Source organism: Onychomys torridus, chromosome 2 (assembly GCF_903995425.1).
Source record: "Onychomys torridus chromosome 2, mOncTor1.1, whole genome shotgun sequence".
Classification (NCBI taxonomy): domain Eukaryota; kingdom Metazoa; phylum Chordata; class Mammalia; order Rodentia; family Cricetidae; genus Onychomys; species Onychomys torridus.
The window spans coordinates 152993629-153010269 of record NC_050444.1 but is presented as its reverse complement, the minus strand read 5'-3'; the positions used below and the strand labels follow the sequence as shown (position 1 = coordinate 153010269).

Genomic DNA, 16641 nt, shown 5'->3' with positions numbered 1-16641 from the left:
CCATGGTGAAGAACAGGCAAGCAGGTAGCACAACTTGCCAATCATGGCTGTTTGTTTTTAAAAATACTCAACTGGAGTAGTGCAAGCCTGGTCAGAGCCAGCATGTGGGGATGAGAAGGGAGGGCATCCAGGAGGCTGGCATTCCGCCATTGCTCTCACCTTTTGATGTTGATGGGGAAGAGCTGCAACACCTCCAAAGTGCTCCTGCTGACAGTGGCTGCAAAGGACTTGCCCTGACTGTAGCTGAAGAAAAGCATCTGCAACACGTGCGAATAGTAGACAGACACACCACCACCTGCCACCTGGCTGTTACTGTCCTGCAGGAGAAAAGACATACATGTGCAAGATTTCTCTTACTAGCTGGAACCCAGGTTCTCGGGTAGGACTTTAAACCACAAGGCACTTCCATACCCTAAGCATAAGACCTCATGTAAGCATCTCAGGAAGGTTGAGATGGATGTAATCAACTGACACCCTCAGAAAATAGTATGTCACACAAAAGTAAGTCCTAGCTGCAGGACAAGTTAGAGAAGATGCCCCTGGTTGACATGTACCTCTATCAGGAAGGGCACAATTCCACCAGGTAGGCAGGATGACCCTGGTGGACAGCTACCTAGGAAAAGCAGCCCTGATCTGTCTCAGGAAAACTGACAAGACTCTACACTGTAAATCTCCCCATTTGTCCAAACAACCAAACCTTGGGATCACTGTCTCTGTAAAAAGTTTAATTGCTCAAATGTAACGTGGGGCTGTGAAACTATATAAGCTGACAGGGATTTCTATTTAGGACCGGTTCCCTTTTGGGCATTGCCCAGAACTGGTCATGTGCAATTATTAAAGAGTTTCCTAGGCTGGAGTAATAGCTCTAGCAGTTAAGAGCACTGGCTTCTCTTCCAGGTACCTGGGTTCAATTCCCAGATCCACGTGGCAGTTCACAACTGTCTGTAACTCCAATTCCAGAGGACTGATAACCTTCTTCAGGTCTTCAGTGCCAGATGAATGTGGCACATAGACATACATGCAAGCAAACACCCATACACATAAAATAATGATACTTTAGAAAGGTGTTTTTCATTAGCAATCCCTCATTGCTGGAGTGACGTGTCACTGGGAAGACAGAGTAACTCTGATAACAGATTCTGAGATTGCAGCTGAATTGCCTTAGTGATTTAGATTTTGCTATTAGGTAAAAAGAAGCTAAATGCACATGCATGTACACATGAGAAAAAATAAGGAAACTGAAAGGAGACAACAGAGGAGTTGCTAAACAAGTCAAACATAGAACAGAAGGAAGTGTCAAGATGGCCTCTAACCTTCAGGTCCTCATGATTTATTTCCAGGACATTGGTGACATAGAAAGGCCCCTGCTGGGCACTGCTGGCCTCCTCCATGAGCTGTGTGTACATGTACCCAGCAGAGGACATGATGACAATGATGTTCTTGCCTTCTTCATTGAAAAGAAATGTAACATCTCTTATCTTTGAGCTTGGCAGGAGAAAGTAGAAGGTTGGACTCAAGGCATCAATAGACAGGTCGTAAATCTGCAGGGTGACAGGAGCGGTAAAGAAAGGTGATCTCTTTCAGTCCTACCCCTAAAGTACTCCAGCAACTTCTAACAGCTACAACTTCACAGTTATGGGCATTCACCCTCCAGTCAACAAGTCCCTAACTAGTAACGTGCTAGGCTCCATGGTGCACATAAAAACAAGTGTCTTCCACATCCCTCAAGGTATGAGCAGGAAGAAATACACAGATTTATAACAAGTAGTCACAGATGTGTAAAGAACCAATTCCTAGAGACATGTATCTATATACTTAGCAATATAACAGAAAGCATCAGAATGGTATTTGTTTTTAACTCAAGTGTTCTAGAATTAAAAGCAAGCCAGCATCACTTACCTTGACAAAGTCCGCGGTGACAATGGCCAGCTCAGTCTGTGAACCAGGTAACCACACAGCTTTGATGATGAAGTTCCCTGTTGCCAACTGGGGATGTAACACCAAGTGATCCGAAACAGAGCCCGAGCTACTGAAGGTGAGCACATGGCAGTCCTGGGCACAGGTTAAAGAACAAACTGTTAAATGTGCCTAGTAGAGTGGGCTGATTCATTTCAGAGCTCCCATTGTTTCCACCTTAACATTCCCTGCCTCCAGATGGTATTCAGACTGCCTAGACACTCCAGTTTCCAGAACACACAGCAATTGGGAGACACGGAGCGAGCTCAGTAGCTCTTATGCTTTTAGCTATCAGTGAGGAGGAAAAGGTGAAGCTGAGGCCAAGGCAGACTTGGCCAGAGCTCTGGGAGTCACTCCTGCACTGGGTCTTTACCTTCAGCCCACACACTGCCAGGTAGTCCTCCTTGCAAGGGTTTCCAGTAAGACTCAGCACTGTGAAGGGAACTGGGGCAGAAGCCAAGCGGGTCAGAGTCAACTTTCTTTTGCTGGAATCCGCTTGTTTCAGGAGCGCTGAGAGCTGCAGTACTGTGATCTGCAAAGGAACCGCCACCTGCTTAGCCCCAGTCCCAGGGTGGCCCTTTGAGTCCAGAGCAGGCGACAAGGCTCCCTTGGAAGGGGTGTGAGTCACTGGCCTGCTTTATGGACTACATCTCTTAGGAAATGTCTAGATGAAGATTAGCTTCTATTTCTCCCAAAAGAAAGACATGAAAGGGCATTCATGCCCTCCTCCCAGGGAGGGCAAAAGAAATGAGTAATTAAACCAACTTTTCTGTGCAGAATCTTTTCATAATAGTTAATTCCAGCTGAGCATGGTAGTGCATGTCTTTAATTCCAGCACTCAGGAGGCAAAGGCAGGCAGATCTCTTGAGTTCGAGGCTAGCCTGGTCTACAAAGTAAGTTCCAGAACAGCCAGAGATGTTACACAGAGAAACCTTGTCTCAAAAAAAAAAAAAAAAAATTAATAATAATCATAACTATGGGCTGGAGAGATGGCTCAGAGGATAAGAGCACTGGCTGCTCTTCCAGAGGTCCTGAGTTCAATTCCCAGCAACCACATGGTGGCTCACAACCATCTATAATGAGATCTGGAGCCCTCTTCTAGCATGCTGTATACATAATAAACCTTTAAAAAAAATAATAATCATAACTAGTTAATTCCTGTGGGCCACTGTCCTCAAGCATCCCGTTTAGCACTTTATGGGCCAGGTGCTTTAAGGACTATCCATGCTTTCACTCATGGTTAAAACAGCCCTGATGAGAAGCAAGAACAGAGAACAGATACCTACAACCCCAACTTAGCAGCACTGTGTTTCTAAAGAGCAGGAAGGACTACACAAGGAACATCAGGTCTTCCTGAAAAAGATTCTGCCTCTCCACTTGTGCCTTTCAGTGCCCCAAAATGGGCACCACTGGGAACTATGCTGTCCTCAACACCAGCTGATCACTGCCTTTGCCGGAGCCTTTCCCTAGCCATGTCAGTTCTAGGGATAACCAAACGTCTCAGGTTCAAGCCCAAAGGTTTAATGAAATCAGTCTTGAAAGCATTCTCAGAACCAGAGCAGCAGATGTATCCCCTCACAGGGTCTATCTGAACAAGATCGTCTCTCTGCTCCACTTAGCATTTAAGATAATCAGGACCTAAAATGACTAGGAAGGAATCACAGAACCTACCTTGCCCTTCTCATGGCTGACAGCCAAGTGCTGGCGGCGCCCATGCGGGGAAGAGAGCACACACATAGCCACCCGCCTGAGCACATGAGCACTGATGAGCTGCCGGATAGTCTGGCCCTGGTCTCCACTGTAATTCATCCGCACATTCTCAAAGGCACCTTCCTGTGAGCCTAAGGTAGGAACCTGGAAGAAGGGAGAAGCAGAGAAAGTATTGGAGTAAGCAAATAATAAGCATGGCACACTTTAGTCATTCAAAAGTATTAGATCTGGTAGGAGTTGAAGGTTTGTGAATCTGATCAAAATAAATGCGGGTATATAATTCTCAAATAATAAAATCACTAACAACAACAAAGAAAAGGTAGCAGGGCACAGTGGCAGAAGCCTTTAATCCCAGCACTTGAGAGGCAAAGGCAGGTGGATCTTTGTGTTTGCCAGGCTAACCTGGGCTATATAATGAGTTCAGGCTAGCAAGGGCTCCAAAAAAAGTAATAGACTTCAGCCTCCAAACCACCATGCTCAGCTGAGTAAATCTACTATTTTCAGTCTGTCTAGAAGAGCAAGGTAAATTTTCCATGAAAGTAAATTAAGTACTGGCTGCTTATTAAATGTTAAAATCTATTTTCATTTATAAAATGATGGTCATGATATACAGTATTTTTCTTTCATGCATCATCCCCCCCCCCCCCCAGCAAAAGTGAAGTTGGCAACTTAATAGGTCATCAACTCATTTCTTTAGTTTTGGATGTCATTATCTGAAATCTTAAATCCTCTGCTCTGAAAAGATTGGTGTTAATGAAGCACTGGTGTATGTCCATGCTTGTATTCCTGGGTACAACTCACTGATAGGCCCCTCTTACAATCTATCATGACCTCATTCCTGGTGTCTACACTTGCCCCTCCAGGAACTGCCTCTACCTACCCCTGAAGATTAGGAGCCTGCCTCACAGAGCTGGGTGAGCAGTCCTAAGGCAGATAACTGACAGGCTGTGTCCCAAGTCAAAAGAATAACTAAAGGAAAGCTGTCTTTAACTCAGGGGTGGAGGTCAGAAAAGGACAAAGCTACTGAGCCGTAGGAAGGAAGACACAGTCAAGAGGCTTTCAATTTTCTACAAAGGAGTTTCTGTTAGAGTGCTCCCAAAATGGAGCTCTTCACATATTATGAGTTACTGCATTCAGAAGCTTTAATAAAAAGGGGACTTACTCCCTAAATACCCAGACACAGCTCATCTGTGGATTTCTACACTGCTCAGAGTATAGCTGAGGAAGGATGAGACCATAGATTCTAGGTTCTGCATGGCCTGGGACCAACTAACTCTAAATCTGTTCCTAGTTGCTCTCCCACATATTGGGAAGCCGTGAGGCACAGATTGTATAGTCACCAAACCTTGCAACCCCAACACACTCACCATCAGCTGGTCCGTCATCTCCACAACCTTGTCCACTGTATGGAGTTCAGTGAGAGCCTGCTGTGCCCGGCTGCTGCTCCCTACAGCTGAAGCCTGCTGAAAGTTGGTCTGTATGGCATCCATGAGGAAATTGAGCATGTCTAACACGAGAGGAGCGAAGGAGAAATTGGCCTGAGAGAAATCGAAATACACAAGTGAAAAAAAAAAAAAAAAAAAAGAAAGAAAAATCATGGGTCACATGCAATAATCTTGACAGTTACTGCCTTTAGCAAATCAGTTTCCCCTCTCCAGAACCCTTGCTCTGACTATAGTCAATGCACTACTGATGAGAGGACTATTTCTAAGCCAGGGTCCCACAGAATGGGAGAAACAGAAAAAGCCATCGCTCAATTGTTTCCTGAACTCTGGTCCCAGATGAGGACCCCTGGCCACGAAAGCATGTGCTAGAATGACTGCCACTACTGTCAATTCTTCCCCAGAGATGGACAACACACACCCCAGCACGATCACTGCAAGAACGCGAGAGGAGACTGGGCGGCCAGGAGAGCCGCACACTACTGACTCAGACTTGCTAAACTCTGTCCCGTGCACTAGTGCCCACCAGGAAGCCCCACCTGATTCTGCAGCTCCTCACGGCACCCCTCAACTGTGCGGCACAGGCTGCTCTTCTTGGGCTTCTCTTCCTCGGTAACCTTCCCATCACTGATGGTGACCTTGGCCTTGTCAGCAGGTGAAGTGCTGGCATGGCGCACCAGACTCTCGGAAACCCTAGGTTCGCTCTGAAATGCTGACTCCTTCATGGTAGAGCTCATGCCACTGCTAGGAGTTCGCTTCACCAGTGCCTAGGGACAGGAAAGGTCAGCATCCCCAAGTTCTTGCCCCAAGACAGATGAAATACTGCTAAGATACTGGAAGCAGAGGAGGAACTGGCTATACATGTGATTCCCAAGCCCAGATCCATGGGGTTCGCCCAACACCTATCTTCACTGCCCACTCAGAGGCAGGCCTTGACATCAGGAGGTTGTCGCTTTTAATGCTCTAAGTGAAGTGCTGGGGCCACAAATGGACACATCACTCATAACAGAATGAGAACCAATTCTTGGCCATACAGAGCTAACATGGGAATTTTCTGGTCTGCCTTAGACATTCCTGTGTTACTAACAAGTTGCCCATATGATACCATGAAGGTTCCATCTCTCACCAAGCAGCTGCCATCTTCCTTGGCTCCACAGTCACAGAAAAAAGAACCATACTTGGCGTAGGAAATCTCATGATCCTTGTGGCACACCTTCGCACATACAGTGCATACCCCCACCCCATCCACCATCTTACAGGTATGACAGTGGTACCTACAAGGAACAAAAGCCAGCACTAAGTCACAGGTCCCAGCACCAGAGGCCCAGATGGCCTGACGTTAAAGGAACTCACCAGTGCTGGTTCATAAACTCCTTCTGGGTGATGGTGAAGGTGCAGAGTTTATTGCAAAGAGAATCTTCATCCTTCAAAGATCAATAGGTCTCTTTAATCACACATAATCTCCACAGAGGAACCCATAAAACACATCTGCTCCAACCCCATGGAGAGACACACAGGGACTAGCGGGAACCTGCCCTGATTTGAAAGAGCCAGCTTCCTGAAGCCTCTTACAATTCCAAGTTTTCTAATTTTCTAGGTTTTTTAGAGGGGGAGGGGTGGTGATACACTGTGTACCCTAATCAACTTTGCCTGAAGATCAGAGCACAGAGCCAGCCACTAGATTGACCACAGATGCCAGGCAGTGGTAGCCACACCTTTACTCCCAGCACTCGGGAGGCATCTCAGTACTAGGAAGTGATGGCGGGCAGAGAAAGGTAGATAAGGCGTGAGGAGACAGGAACTAACGGCTTTTTGGCTCAGAGAGCTTTAGGCTGAGGACTCAGAGGCATTCAGTCAGAGGATTCATGGAGTTGGCGAGATAAGATGTGGCTGTGGCTTATTCCTTTGTCTCTCTGATCTTTCAGCATTTACTCTAATACCTGGCTCTGGGGTTTTTATTAAAAGACCACTTAGCAATTCACGTTACAGGGAGCAGACAGCAGACAATTAAAAACCCTTAGTATATTCAAGGGTCCCCCACCTCATGAAGAATGCATCCCTCCCTAAACTTGTCTTGGGTGAAGCAGAACAAGCAGCTCCCGAGAGAAGAAAGGCATATACCCATTTAAGTTACTTCACCAAGGGACTGGCTTCGCACGTCTGCTCTGCAGAACCAGAAAAACGAATGAGCAGAGCCTTGCACTAGGCATGTGGGCAAAAGAATGTAACAGGACTCCAAGTTCTGAAGGCCACCCAGGGTGAAAAAGAGTAGAAAAGACTTAGACATGCTCGACAGTCATTCCCTTCCCCCTCAGCACTTACAGAGTCCTCAGCCTGGGAGTCTTCCTCCTCCACTGCTAACTCTTCTACCCAGTCTGAATCCACTTCAATGGCACGCTCTTCCCCATCCACGGACAGGTGACTTGGTCCTTGGCCATTACTCTGGCTCAGGGCATTTGTGACATCAGCCAAATAAGACATAATATGACATGTGCACTCCAAGACCATCACATGCTGCAAGAGAAACCCAGAGAAGCTTTAGTTCTCAATTCATCTTACAAGATAAAGTAAAACTGGAATTGGAAGAATGGAGTAAAAATGGAAACTAAGACCCCTCAAGCAAAATGAGCTTCTAAGAGGCTCATCAGCATTCTTCCTGCCGTTAGCATTACTATTCATGCAAGTTGTTAACTGGTTTTAAATGCTGCAGACAGAAAGAAACAGCTCCAAAGACCAAAAGAGAAGCAAACCATAGCAGGTAGCTCTGTGTTTCTCTTAAAAGCCCAGTGGACAGAGGCTGAAGAGACACTTACATGACGGGATTCTGTTCCTAGTACACACATTAGGTGGCCCTCAACTCTAGCTCCAGGGGATCTAACACCCTTTTTTGGCCTCTGTAGGCACAGCCACAGCCCCACCCCCACATACAATTAAAAATAGAAAGCCAGGCATGGTAGTGCATACCTTTAAGCTCAACACAAGGAGGCAGAGGCAGGTGGATCTCTGAGTTCAAGGCCAGCATGAATATAACAAGTTCCAGGACAGCCAGGACTACAGAAACCCTGCCTCAACCCCATCTCCCATAAAAATACAATAAAATAAATTTTAAAGCATTAAAATGCCTACAACCATCAAGTCAGATATCAGGCTCAGATTTCTAAATTCCCAGCAGCCTCTTCACTCTGACAAGTTAGTGCCAAAAGGACAGTAATTACAGAAAAGGAGGAAGAAACTTACTGGGGTTTTGAGACCAGACCCCTGCCCTGAATTTAATCAGCCTGCTAGTTTCATGGGTGGGGGGTAAAGGAAAGTGCTTGACCTAAGACTTTTGTCATCCTCAAGCCCCTCTGCACAGCCAGAGCTCTGCAGGCACACTGACCAGCTGCGGGATCTGAACTAGGGCTGAGGATGCCACCCCTCCCCGAACACTGACTCAAGGCATCTGACACAGGAGCATCTCAGGCAATAAGAAGTCCCTGTGCTTAGAAGGACTCTGCTGAGTCCTTATCAGAGAATCACTTCCTGAGACCTGCAAGAGGCCCGAAGGCATGCAGTCAGCAGGTACACTTTACCCGGTCAAATGGGTTACCGAGGTTCTCAGCCATGCCTTCTGCAGGCCAGGACACACAAGAGCTATAGAAGGGAGAGACTTTTATCTGACCAAAGAAGTCTCTTCCCTGGCTCCCTACCCTCAGCATTCCTCACTTTCCTTACCTTTCCATGCATTACATTGGCATTCAGTTTCTCAACCACATTCTTCTGTGACAGGTATTTCTTGCTGTTCCAAAGGAAAAAGATAGAGAGGACACACAATCATCCAAGGCATAGATGGAAGGACACACCCTCACAAGCCTCCAATCAAGCTGAGATACTGTCAAGCAAAGGAGTCTGTTCCAGGAGCAAGGCAAACACAGCTTGGCCTTGCCTGGACTTAGGACCATCAGTGTATTCAGTATTGTTTCCCCAGGACTTCTCTTGTGCCTAAACAGGAAACTCCACTAAACATAATGAAGACAACAAGGCATGGTATATGCGCCTATTATCCCAGCACACAGGAAGCGCAGACAGGACTGAGTCTGAGAATGCCTAGGTTACATAGTGAGACCCAGCCTCAAAGGTAGGTGTGTGTGTGTGTGTGTGTGTGTGTGTGTGTGTGTGTGTGTGTGTATTCACATGCTCAAACAGGAATGCAGGTAGTATGAAATGAATAGTCTAGTTAGATCTTAACACTCAGAAAGGAAGAAATTTTAGGTTTACTTTGTAATAACTCTGAACTATAAAGGAAGTAACCTGCAACTCCCCACCTTTCCTCTGAGTACAGAACAGTTATACAGGCAAGTCCCTCTTACCATCTGCCCAGCCAGTCCACGGCAGCATTGTGAAGCTGAAGGTGGCCAGCACCTTGTCCGGCACTAGCCAGAGTGGCCATCACAACCATGAGTTCGGGGAAGCCAGTCCCATCACCATTTGCCAGCATCTCTGTTGCCATGGGGGTCAGGGTGCCCAGAAGCACAGCACACACACCTTCTCCAACTTGGCTGGTGAAGAGAAAAAGAATTAGTATTCTAAGTGTAGTCTTTCATTTTTAAGAGCAATTAAAACATCGGGTAACAATGGAGAATTCAAAACGTCCAGTCACGCAGAGGTAAACACCTGGGTAAACTTAGTGGGTCATAAAACAGAAAGTCATGAATTTGGGAAAGGCATTTGTGGGGGCAGGTCACAGGAACGAGAAGCTGGGGGGTGGGGCGGGGAGTTGCCCACTGGACAGATGGCTCAGCAGTTAGAGCACTGGTTACTATCCCAGATGACCTGAGTTTGATTCCCAGCACACACATGGCAGCTCGTGACCATCTGTCATTCTTGTTCTGGGGGCCCCAGAGCCTTCTTCTGGCTCTCACAGGCAACAAGCACAAAAGTGATGCACAGACATCACGTAGAAAAACATACTTATTCACATTCGCACAAAAATAAAATATTAAAAAATCTTTTTAAGAGGCAGACAGATAGATTTCTATGAGTTCAAGACCAGTCTAGTCTACATAGTGAGTCCCAGGACAGCCAGGCTAGAGAGACCATGTCTAAAAATAAATGAAGCTGGGCGGCGGCGGCGCACACCTTTAATCCCAGCATTCGGGAGGCAGAGGCAGGTGGATCTCTGTGAGTTGGGAGGCCAGCCTGGTCTACAGAGCAAGCTCCAGGACAGGCACCAAAGCTACACAGAGAAACCCTGTCTCGGGGGTGGGGGGTGGGGGTGTATAAATAAATAAATTATTAAATATATAAATAAACATATCAATCTTAAAATTGGACCTGAACTATTTACCAGAGCACAAACCATCTACTGAGGTTGCAATTGACGGACTAGGTCAGTCCAAGAGTTTCTCCATAGGAAAACTCAAGAAGCTATATGCTAGATTCCTGGAGTCAGGCAGAAGAGATGTGAAATGCCCAAAAGGAAGGCAAGGTGCAGCTGTACTGCCAACTTCTGCATTCTCCAGGCCGCACACACACACTCCTACCTGTTTTCCCGAACGATGTACGTGGCCAGCAACTGCAGCAGCTGCCGGTTCTCCTGAATGACCTCCAGCTGGTCAGAATCCTTTGGGGGCGACGTTGTCATGCGGGTGAGCCAGGCCTGCAGGCGCACTGGCTCCACACAAGCCAGCTGGGCAAGAGAGCCACAGAGATGAAGGAGGCTTGGGTTAGGGCTCTTCTCAGCTAAAACAAGACAAGAGGCTTCCATCAGTGAGGAGGGCAAACAGAGCCAGAGGAGGAGGAGGAAAGGCCTCAAGAGTTTCAGCACCTTTCCCAACTTTCTCTGAAGGATTCTCTACACTTGTTAGCATTGTCATGCTGTGGCTGAATTCAGGCAGAAGCCCGGCACAGTATTAGCCAGACATCAAAGTTCCCATAAGAAGATTACCAAAAGCTGTCACTCACTCAGCTGGAAGAGTTTGGTGAAGAATTTCAAGACTCGGTTACAGAATTTAGCAGAGAGGTCCTCATTGGCTGTGGCCATCATGATCTGCACAAGTTCCCCACTGCAAGGCGTGAGGGGATAATGAGAGACCCACATTAAGCCTCACATAAAAAAGAACCTGCTTCTGCTTCAGTCTCATTCCCTGGGGGAAAATGGTCACTTGTGAGTCAACCACACAAGGTGCGCAGGGAATACTGCCCCTCATCAACAAACTCAAGGAGGTGATCAGTACCCAAGTCCTCCCCAGGGGGCAGACGCCCAAGCAGGCCTTCTGTGGTTCCTGAGGACAGCTGAGTTGGTACATATAGCCCCCTGCTTTCAGGAGGCCTTGAACACTGGGGTAAGGGAGACAGTGCTTACCCATCAGAGAAGAACTCCTCCATGGCTTTCCGGGCCTGGTTGCTCTCCAGCTGCTTCTCCAGATACTGCAAACATTCCTCCAGGATGGACTCATCTAGCCCACTGAGGAGTAAGACCACAGTTCAGTGAATGGACTCATCTGCCCACTAAGAAGTAAGACCACAGTACAGTGGATAGACTTATTCAGCCCACTGAGGAGTTAGACCACAGTTCAGTGAATGGACTCATCTGCCCACTAAGAAGTAAGACCACAGTACAGTGGATAGACTTATTCAGCCCACTGAGGAGTTAGACCACAGTTCAGAGCCCTCCCAAGTAACTCTGAAGAACATGATGACTAGACCTTGAAGCAAACATCTAGTTTTGTTTTGTCTAGGTTTAGCATAAACACTAGCACACAGTAGGTGTTCAATAAATGTTTACTCCAAGAACAGCAAGACCTCAATTCTATTTTCCTACTTTCTTTCCTGGGAAAATAAAGAAGAGAGATAAGCCAAGTGTAGGTTCACATGCCTGCAATCCCAGCACTTGGGAGGCAAAAGTGAAATATCACAAGTTCCAGGCCAGTCTGAACTCCAGTGACAGACCTAGTCTCATAAAATGAGAAGTACAGGGCTGGAGAGATGGCTCGGCGGTTAAGAGCACTGACTGTTCTTCCAGAGGTCCTGAGTTCAAACCCCAGCAACCACATGGGGGCTCACAACCATTTGTAATAAGATCTAGCACCCTCTTCTGGCCTATAGACATACATGCAGACAGAACATTGTATACATAATAAATAAATCTTAAAAAAAAGAAAAGTACAAGTAAAAATCAAAAGAGGAAAGGCATCTGAAGCTAGGAGTGAGCCAGTCAGCCCATGACTATTTTCAGAGGAGGGAGACAGTCTGCATGAGTCTTCTGTAAGACTAAATCACCTCAAGTTCCTTATGTTTAAAAACAAAAAGAAGGAGCTAAGGAAAGGCTCAGTATGTGAACTATCTGCCACACAAGAGTTCAGATCCCCAACACCCACACAGATGCCTTGGAGGCAGAGACAGGATTCACAAGAGTGACCTTGATGACCAGCCAAACTGAAACCCTGAGCCTAGGGCTCAGCTGAGATCCTGGCTCACTAAGATGGAATACAGTGGAGAATGAGCATGTAAGACTCCCAGGTGAGCCTTGGGCCTCACCCATACCCACACCCACGTACATGTGGAGACGCATATAAACATGTAGAAAATATACTCTGGTAATGCCAGTACTCTAGAGGCTGAGGCAAGAGGAAGCCAAGTGCAAAGCAACCTGGCTGCATAGCAGGAGAGAAGCAAATGAGAATCGGGAAGGGAAAGGGAGAAGAGGAAGGTCCTTGAAGACAACCCAAGTCCTCAACACTGAGGAGGTCAGAAGCGCTACTGCCTCAGCCTTCCCCACAGTTCCTGGGGTACAGCATATCCCCCAGCACAGCCTAAAGATGCAGGTCAAAGGCTTCCTTTCCACAGACCCTCCATTTCAGGTGGACAGTCACAAAACATAAGAAGAAACCTCCTGGGGGCTCCGCATATCTCACCACACCTCGCTTCATCTCTTCAACTACCTGGAACACTGAACATTCCACTCTCTCAACTAAGAGTTATCACTAAGAGTCAGTCATTGCAGAAGATTCCAGTACCTCTTCACACACTTCCACATGAGAGCAAAACGCCCAGAAGCACAGAACCAAGGAGGTGTCTGTCACCGACATGGCACATGGGGGGTGGGGGGGAGCTGGAGGGGGGGTTGGAGGGGGGGAGGGGGGTGTACATCTCACCAACGGCTGCAGCAGCCCCCTTTCAACTGCCCACCTGTGGGGATCTGCATGGTTGGCCAGAATGTTGTAACACCCAGTGATCAGCTTCTCATACACACGAGCCAGGAACTCATCAGACTCTGAAGGTCCCAAGATGCGCTCCAGGGAGTTACTGCTGATCTCAGCAACACTCTCTGTGCTGGACTCTAAGAGAAGGGGCAGCAGGGTCCGGATGACCTGGGCTGGGTTCATCTCGTCCGACCACCTGGAACCACGGAGGTGGAAGCAAATTAGGGAACATGTCCTGAAATGCTGCAAGGCTGGGGGCTAGCCAACCAGGGATAGCGTCTACTTTAGTCTTGTCCCTCCTTGACAAGTGTTTCTTATGTGTGTATAGCAACACCACTTCATATTCTTCTTCACTGTCACAAGCAAAATACATTTCCATATAAAAAATTCATTTATTCAGGCAGTGGTAGCACATGCCTTTAATTAATGCCAGCACTCAGGAGGCAGTGGAACTCTGAGTTTGAGGACAGCCTGGTCTATAAAATGAGTTCCAGGACAGCCAGGGTTACACAGAGAAACCCTGTCTCAAACAAAACAAAACAGAATATTTATTAAAATAGCAAATTAATAAGATAGATTTGTGTAGTAAGCATAAAAGAAACTAAAACCAGAGACAGCAATCCATCCTTGAATACTGTAGAAGAGCAGTCAGGAATCTGGACCACTCTGAAGGTAATGCAACATATGTGTCTCCTGTGACCTAAATACAGGAATACAAACTGTCCCTCTGGCGGCCTACCCTACTCCTTGATTCTAGCAACACTATGGAGTAATATCACCATCACCTCAACTGCACTGTACTCCCCTTCAGCCACAACACAGCAGCACATCACAGACACATTTGGGGTGGGAGTGAGGCTGGGCTCCAGGTTCTAGTACTCACACAATCAGATCCCCAGTCAACCTGACCAGGGAGAGGAGGGTATGTTTCAGGGAAGCTGCCAGGGGCAGACTCTGGCCACAAAGAGTCCCCAGGTGAGCAGCCTGAACAGCACTGATGTAACTCTCAGATGGGATGGTATCATTGGCAAATGCATTGCGCTGAAAGGAAGAGAATCAGGAGTAATGAGCACATCGTCTACCCTGGACAAAAGCTACAGAAGAAATCTACCATAAGGTAAGGCCTCACTAGGTTTGCAAACAGTGCCCTCCACTGTCATTCCTCCTGAAGACACTGAGCTGAGGGCAGGAGGCAGTTAAATTGTATTTAGAACAAGGTTAACAGTTAAACACAGCAAACACCCAATACTCCCCCCTCCAGTTGTTAGGAGCATGTAACAGTAAAACCACTGCTTGTCTGGAATAACTAGGAAGGGTCTGGATTTTGCAAGGCACCTCAACTCAATTACTAAGACCATAACTGTAAGGCCACAGTTGGGAAGCCAAGGAAGGAAGATAAATTGTACTTTGCTCTTCCACAGAACTTTAAAGAAAGAATAACTGTCCGCAGAGGTAGTCTAAGCAGCACAGACACAAGGAGAATGCCACAGCACCCAACAACCTAGAAAGTCTAAGATCTGCTGAATCAATTTGCTGTAGAACAATCTTTGTACACTGTAAATATGTATTACTCTCATCCTTAATAAAAACCTGGTTAGTCAATAGCAAGGCAGGATTTTTGGGGCAGAGAGAATGCTGGGAAGAAGAAGGGCAGACTTGGGAGTCATGAGCAGATGCAGCGGGAAGCAAGATGAATGTACTGTGTTGAAAAAAGTTACTGCCACATGACAGAGGGCAAATAAGAAATATGGGTTAATTTAAAATGTAAGAAAGAGTTAGCTAGTAACAAGCTTGAGCTATTGGCAGAGCATTTATAATTAATAAGAAGTCTCTGAGGGTTGGGGATTTAGCTCAGTGGTAAAGCGCTTGACTAGCAAGTGCAAGGCCCTCAGCTAAAAAAAAAAAAAAAAAAAAAGAAGAAGAAGAAGAAGAAGAAGAAGAAGAAGAAGAAGAAGAAGAAGAAGAAGAAGAAGAAATGTAGTTCAGGACAGGGGAACCCATGGCTGATATGTAAAATTAAAACACAAATATCCATATTAAAAAAAAATTAAATTAAAAAAAAAAAGGGAATCTCTAACTGGTTATTTGGGAGCTGGGGAGACACAGAGAAACTCTGACTACATTAACTCATGGCAGAGTAGCAACTGACACAGGCAAGAGAACAGTCAACACTGAGAGCTCACGAAGCACAACACATGACAGCACATCATACTTAACCAGAATTTAACAGGTGGCACAGCCATGGCACAGAGAAATACAGTGGTCTGTGTTCTGGTAACACGGACTGCTAGGCAAAGGGACCACATGAGAACACTTGGGTAATCAGACACATTATTATTAATTCAGCTATAGGAAAGAGATCATCTCCCAGTAGCCAACTGAAGCCCAAAGAATAAGGACACACAGAGTGGTTTAGTGCTCGGTAATAGCCCTGCAACTCACCCAGGATCCGATGTTGGGGAACTCATTGGTGTTGATATTATTCCAGGACTCACAGACAGTCTGCACTGATGATGGCAAATTCTGCACCAGTGTTGGACCTGGAGGCAACAGTAAGGCTAAGCAATCAGCGCAATCATCACAAGAAAGAAGGAATGACAGTATTTCAAGCAGCCCCAACTGTCAGAGCCATTACTAAGACAGCTTGCATGGCTATTTCAGCAGCTGTACTATGTCCAAGAAGCAGCTAATTACTCAGCAGCTAACAATCGCAATGGTAAGGCTTTCCCTTCAAATCAGTCACTTTCTAATCTCCACAGTAAAGATGACAACTGAAGACAAAGGAGGGGAAGCATCTCAGCAAGTCAGACTCCAATCACCACCAAATCTGCCGCCCCCAGACCCAGTCTCAGAGGAAGTGTTGCTTTGAACTCCGACTCCCCACCCTGACAAATCCTGAGGGCAGGGATCATGAATCCACATGAACAGCTTTCATTGAAGCAGTACTAAGTAAGACTCCAAAAATTAAGAGTGTTTAAATGTGACACTGGGGATACACAGACAGTTATAAACTGTAAAGGGGAATTTCTGAACTGAACTCCAATCCTGCTCAAGAGCTCTGATTTTCCGCCCTATTTTTTTTTTTTTTTCCTTTTTTGCCAGATCATTCCTAGACCAGGAGACAGATTGTAGGCCTGATGCAGACATCAGTTCCTGTTACGAAGCTCTGCAAGTCAAAGAATGCCACAGAGGAGCACAGTAAAAGCAAGCACCCTTGTCCTCAGGAACAAGCTGGTCTTGGTTTAGATATTGGCTTCACTGTTTGCATAGGAGTCATGGCAAATGAACTTCTCCTAAACCTCAGTAAGCAAACTGCAAGAACTCCACTTCACAGTTATTGGGATGACCCA

The 16641-nt window shown here is 46.5% G+C and overlaps 1 protein-coding gene across 7 annotated transcripts in view; it reads right to left on the bottom strand.

Moving 5' to 3' along the window:
• Ubr4 (ubiquitin protein ligase E3 component n-recognin 4) overlaps positions 1-16641 on the bottom strand; it is a 117064-nt gene that overhangs the window by 65771 nt on the left and 34652 nt on the right. For all 7 annotated transcript variants that reach the window (XM_036179315.1, XM_036179317.1, XM_036179321.1 and 4 more), the window contains exons 27-44: positions 15734-15831; positions 14175-14332; positions 13278-13487; positions 11452-11553; positions 11052-11152; positions 10631-10829; positions 9458-9646; positions 8823-8886; positions 7431-7622; positions 6462-6532; positions 6235-6382; positions 5648-5875; positions 5034-5204; positions 3628-3810; positions 2330-2488; positions 1900-2052; positions 1314-1541; positions 160-317 (exon numbers count right to left, since the gene is read on the bottom strand). In XM_036179315.1, the coding sequence (XP_036035208.1) occupies positions 160-317; positions 1314-1541; positions 1900-2052; positions 2330-2488; positions 3628-3810; positions 5034-5204; positions 5648-5875; positions 6235-6382; positions 6462-6532; positions 7431-7622; positions 8823-8886; positions 9458-9646; positions 10631-10829; positions 11052-11152; positions 11452-11553; positions 13278-13487; positions 14175-14332; positions 15734-15831 (2812 nt within the window). The remainder of the gene's footprint in view (positions 1-159; positions 318-1313; positions 1542-1899; positions 2053-2329; positions 2489-3627; positions 3811-5033; positions 5205-5647; positions 5876-6234; positions 6383-6461; positions 6533-7430; positions 7623-8822; positions 8887-9457; positions 9647-10630; positions 10830-11051; positions 11153-11451; positions 11554-13277; positions 13488-14174; positions 14333-15733; positions 15832-16641) is intronic.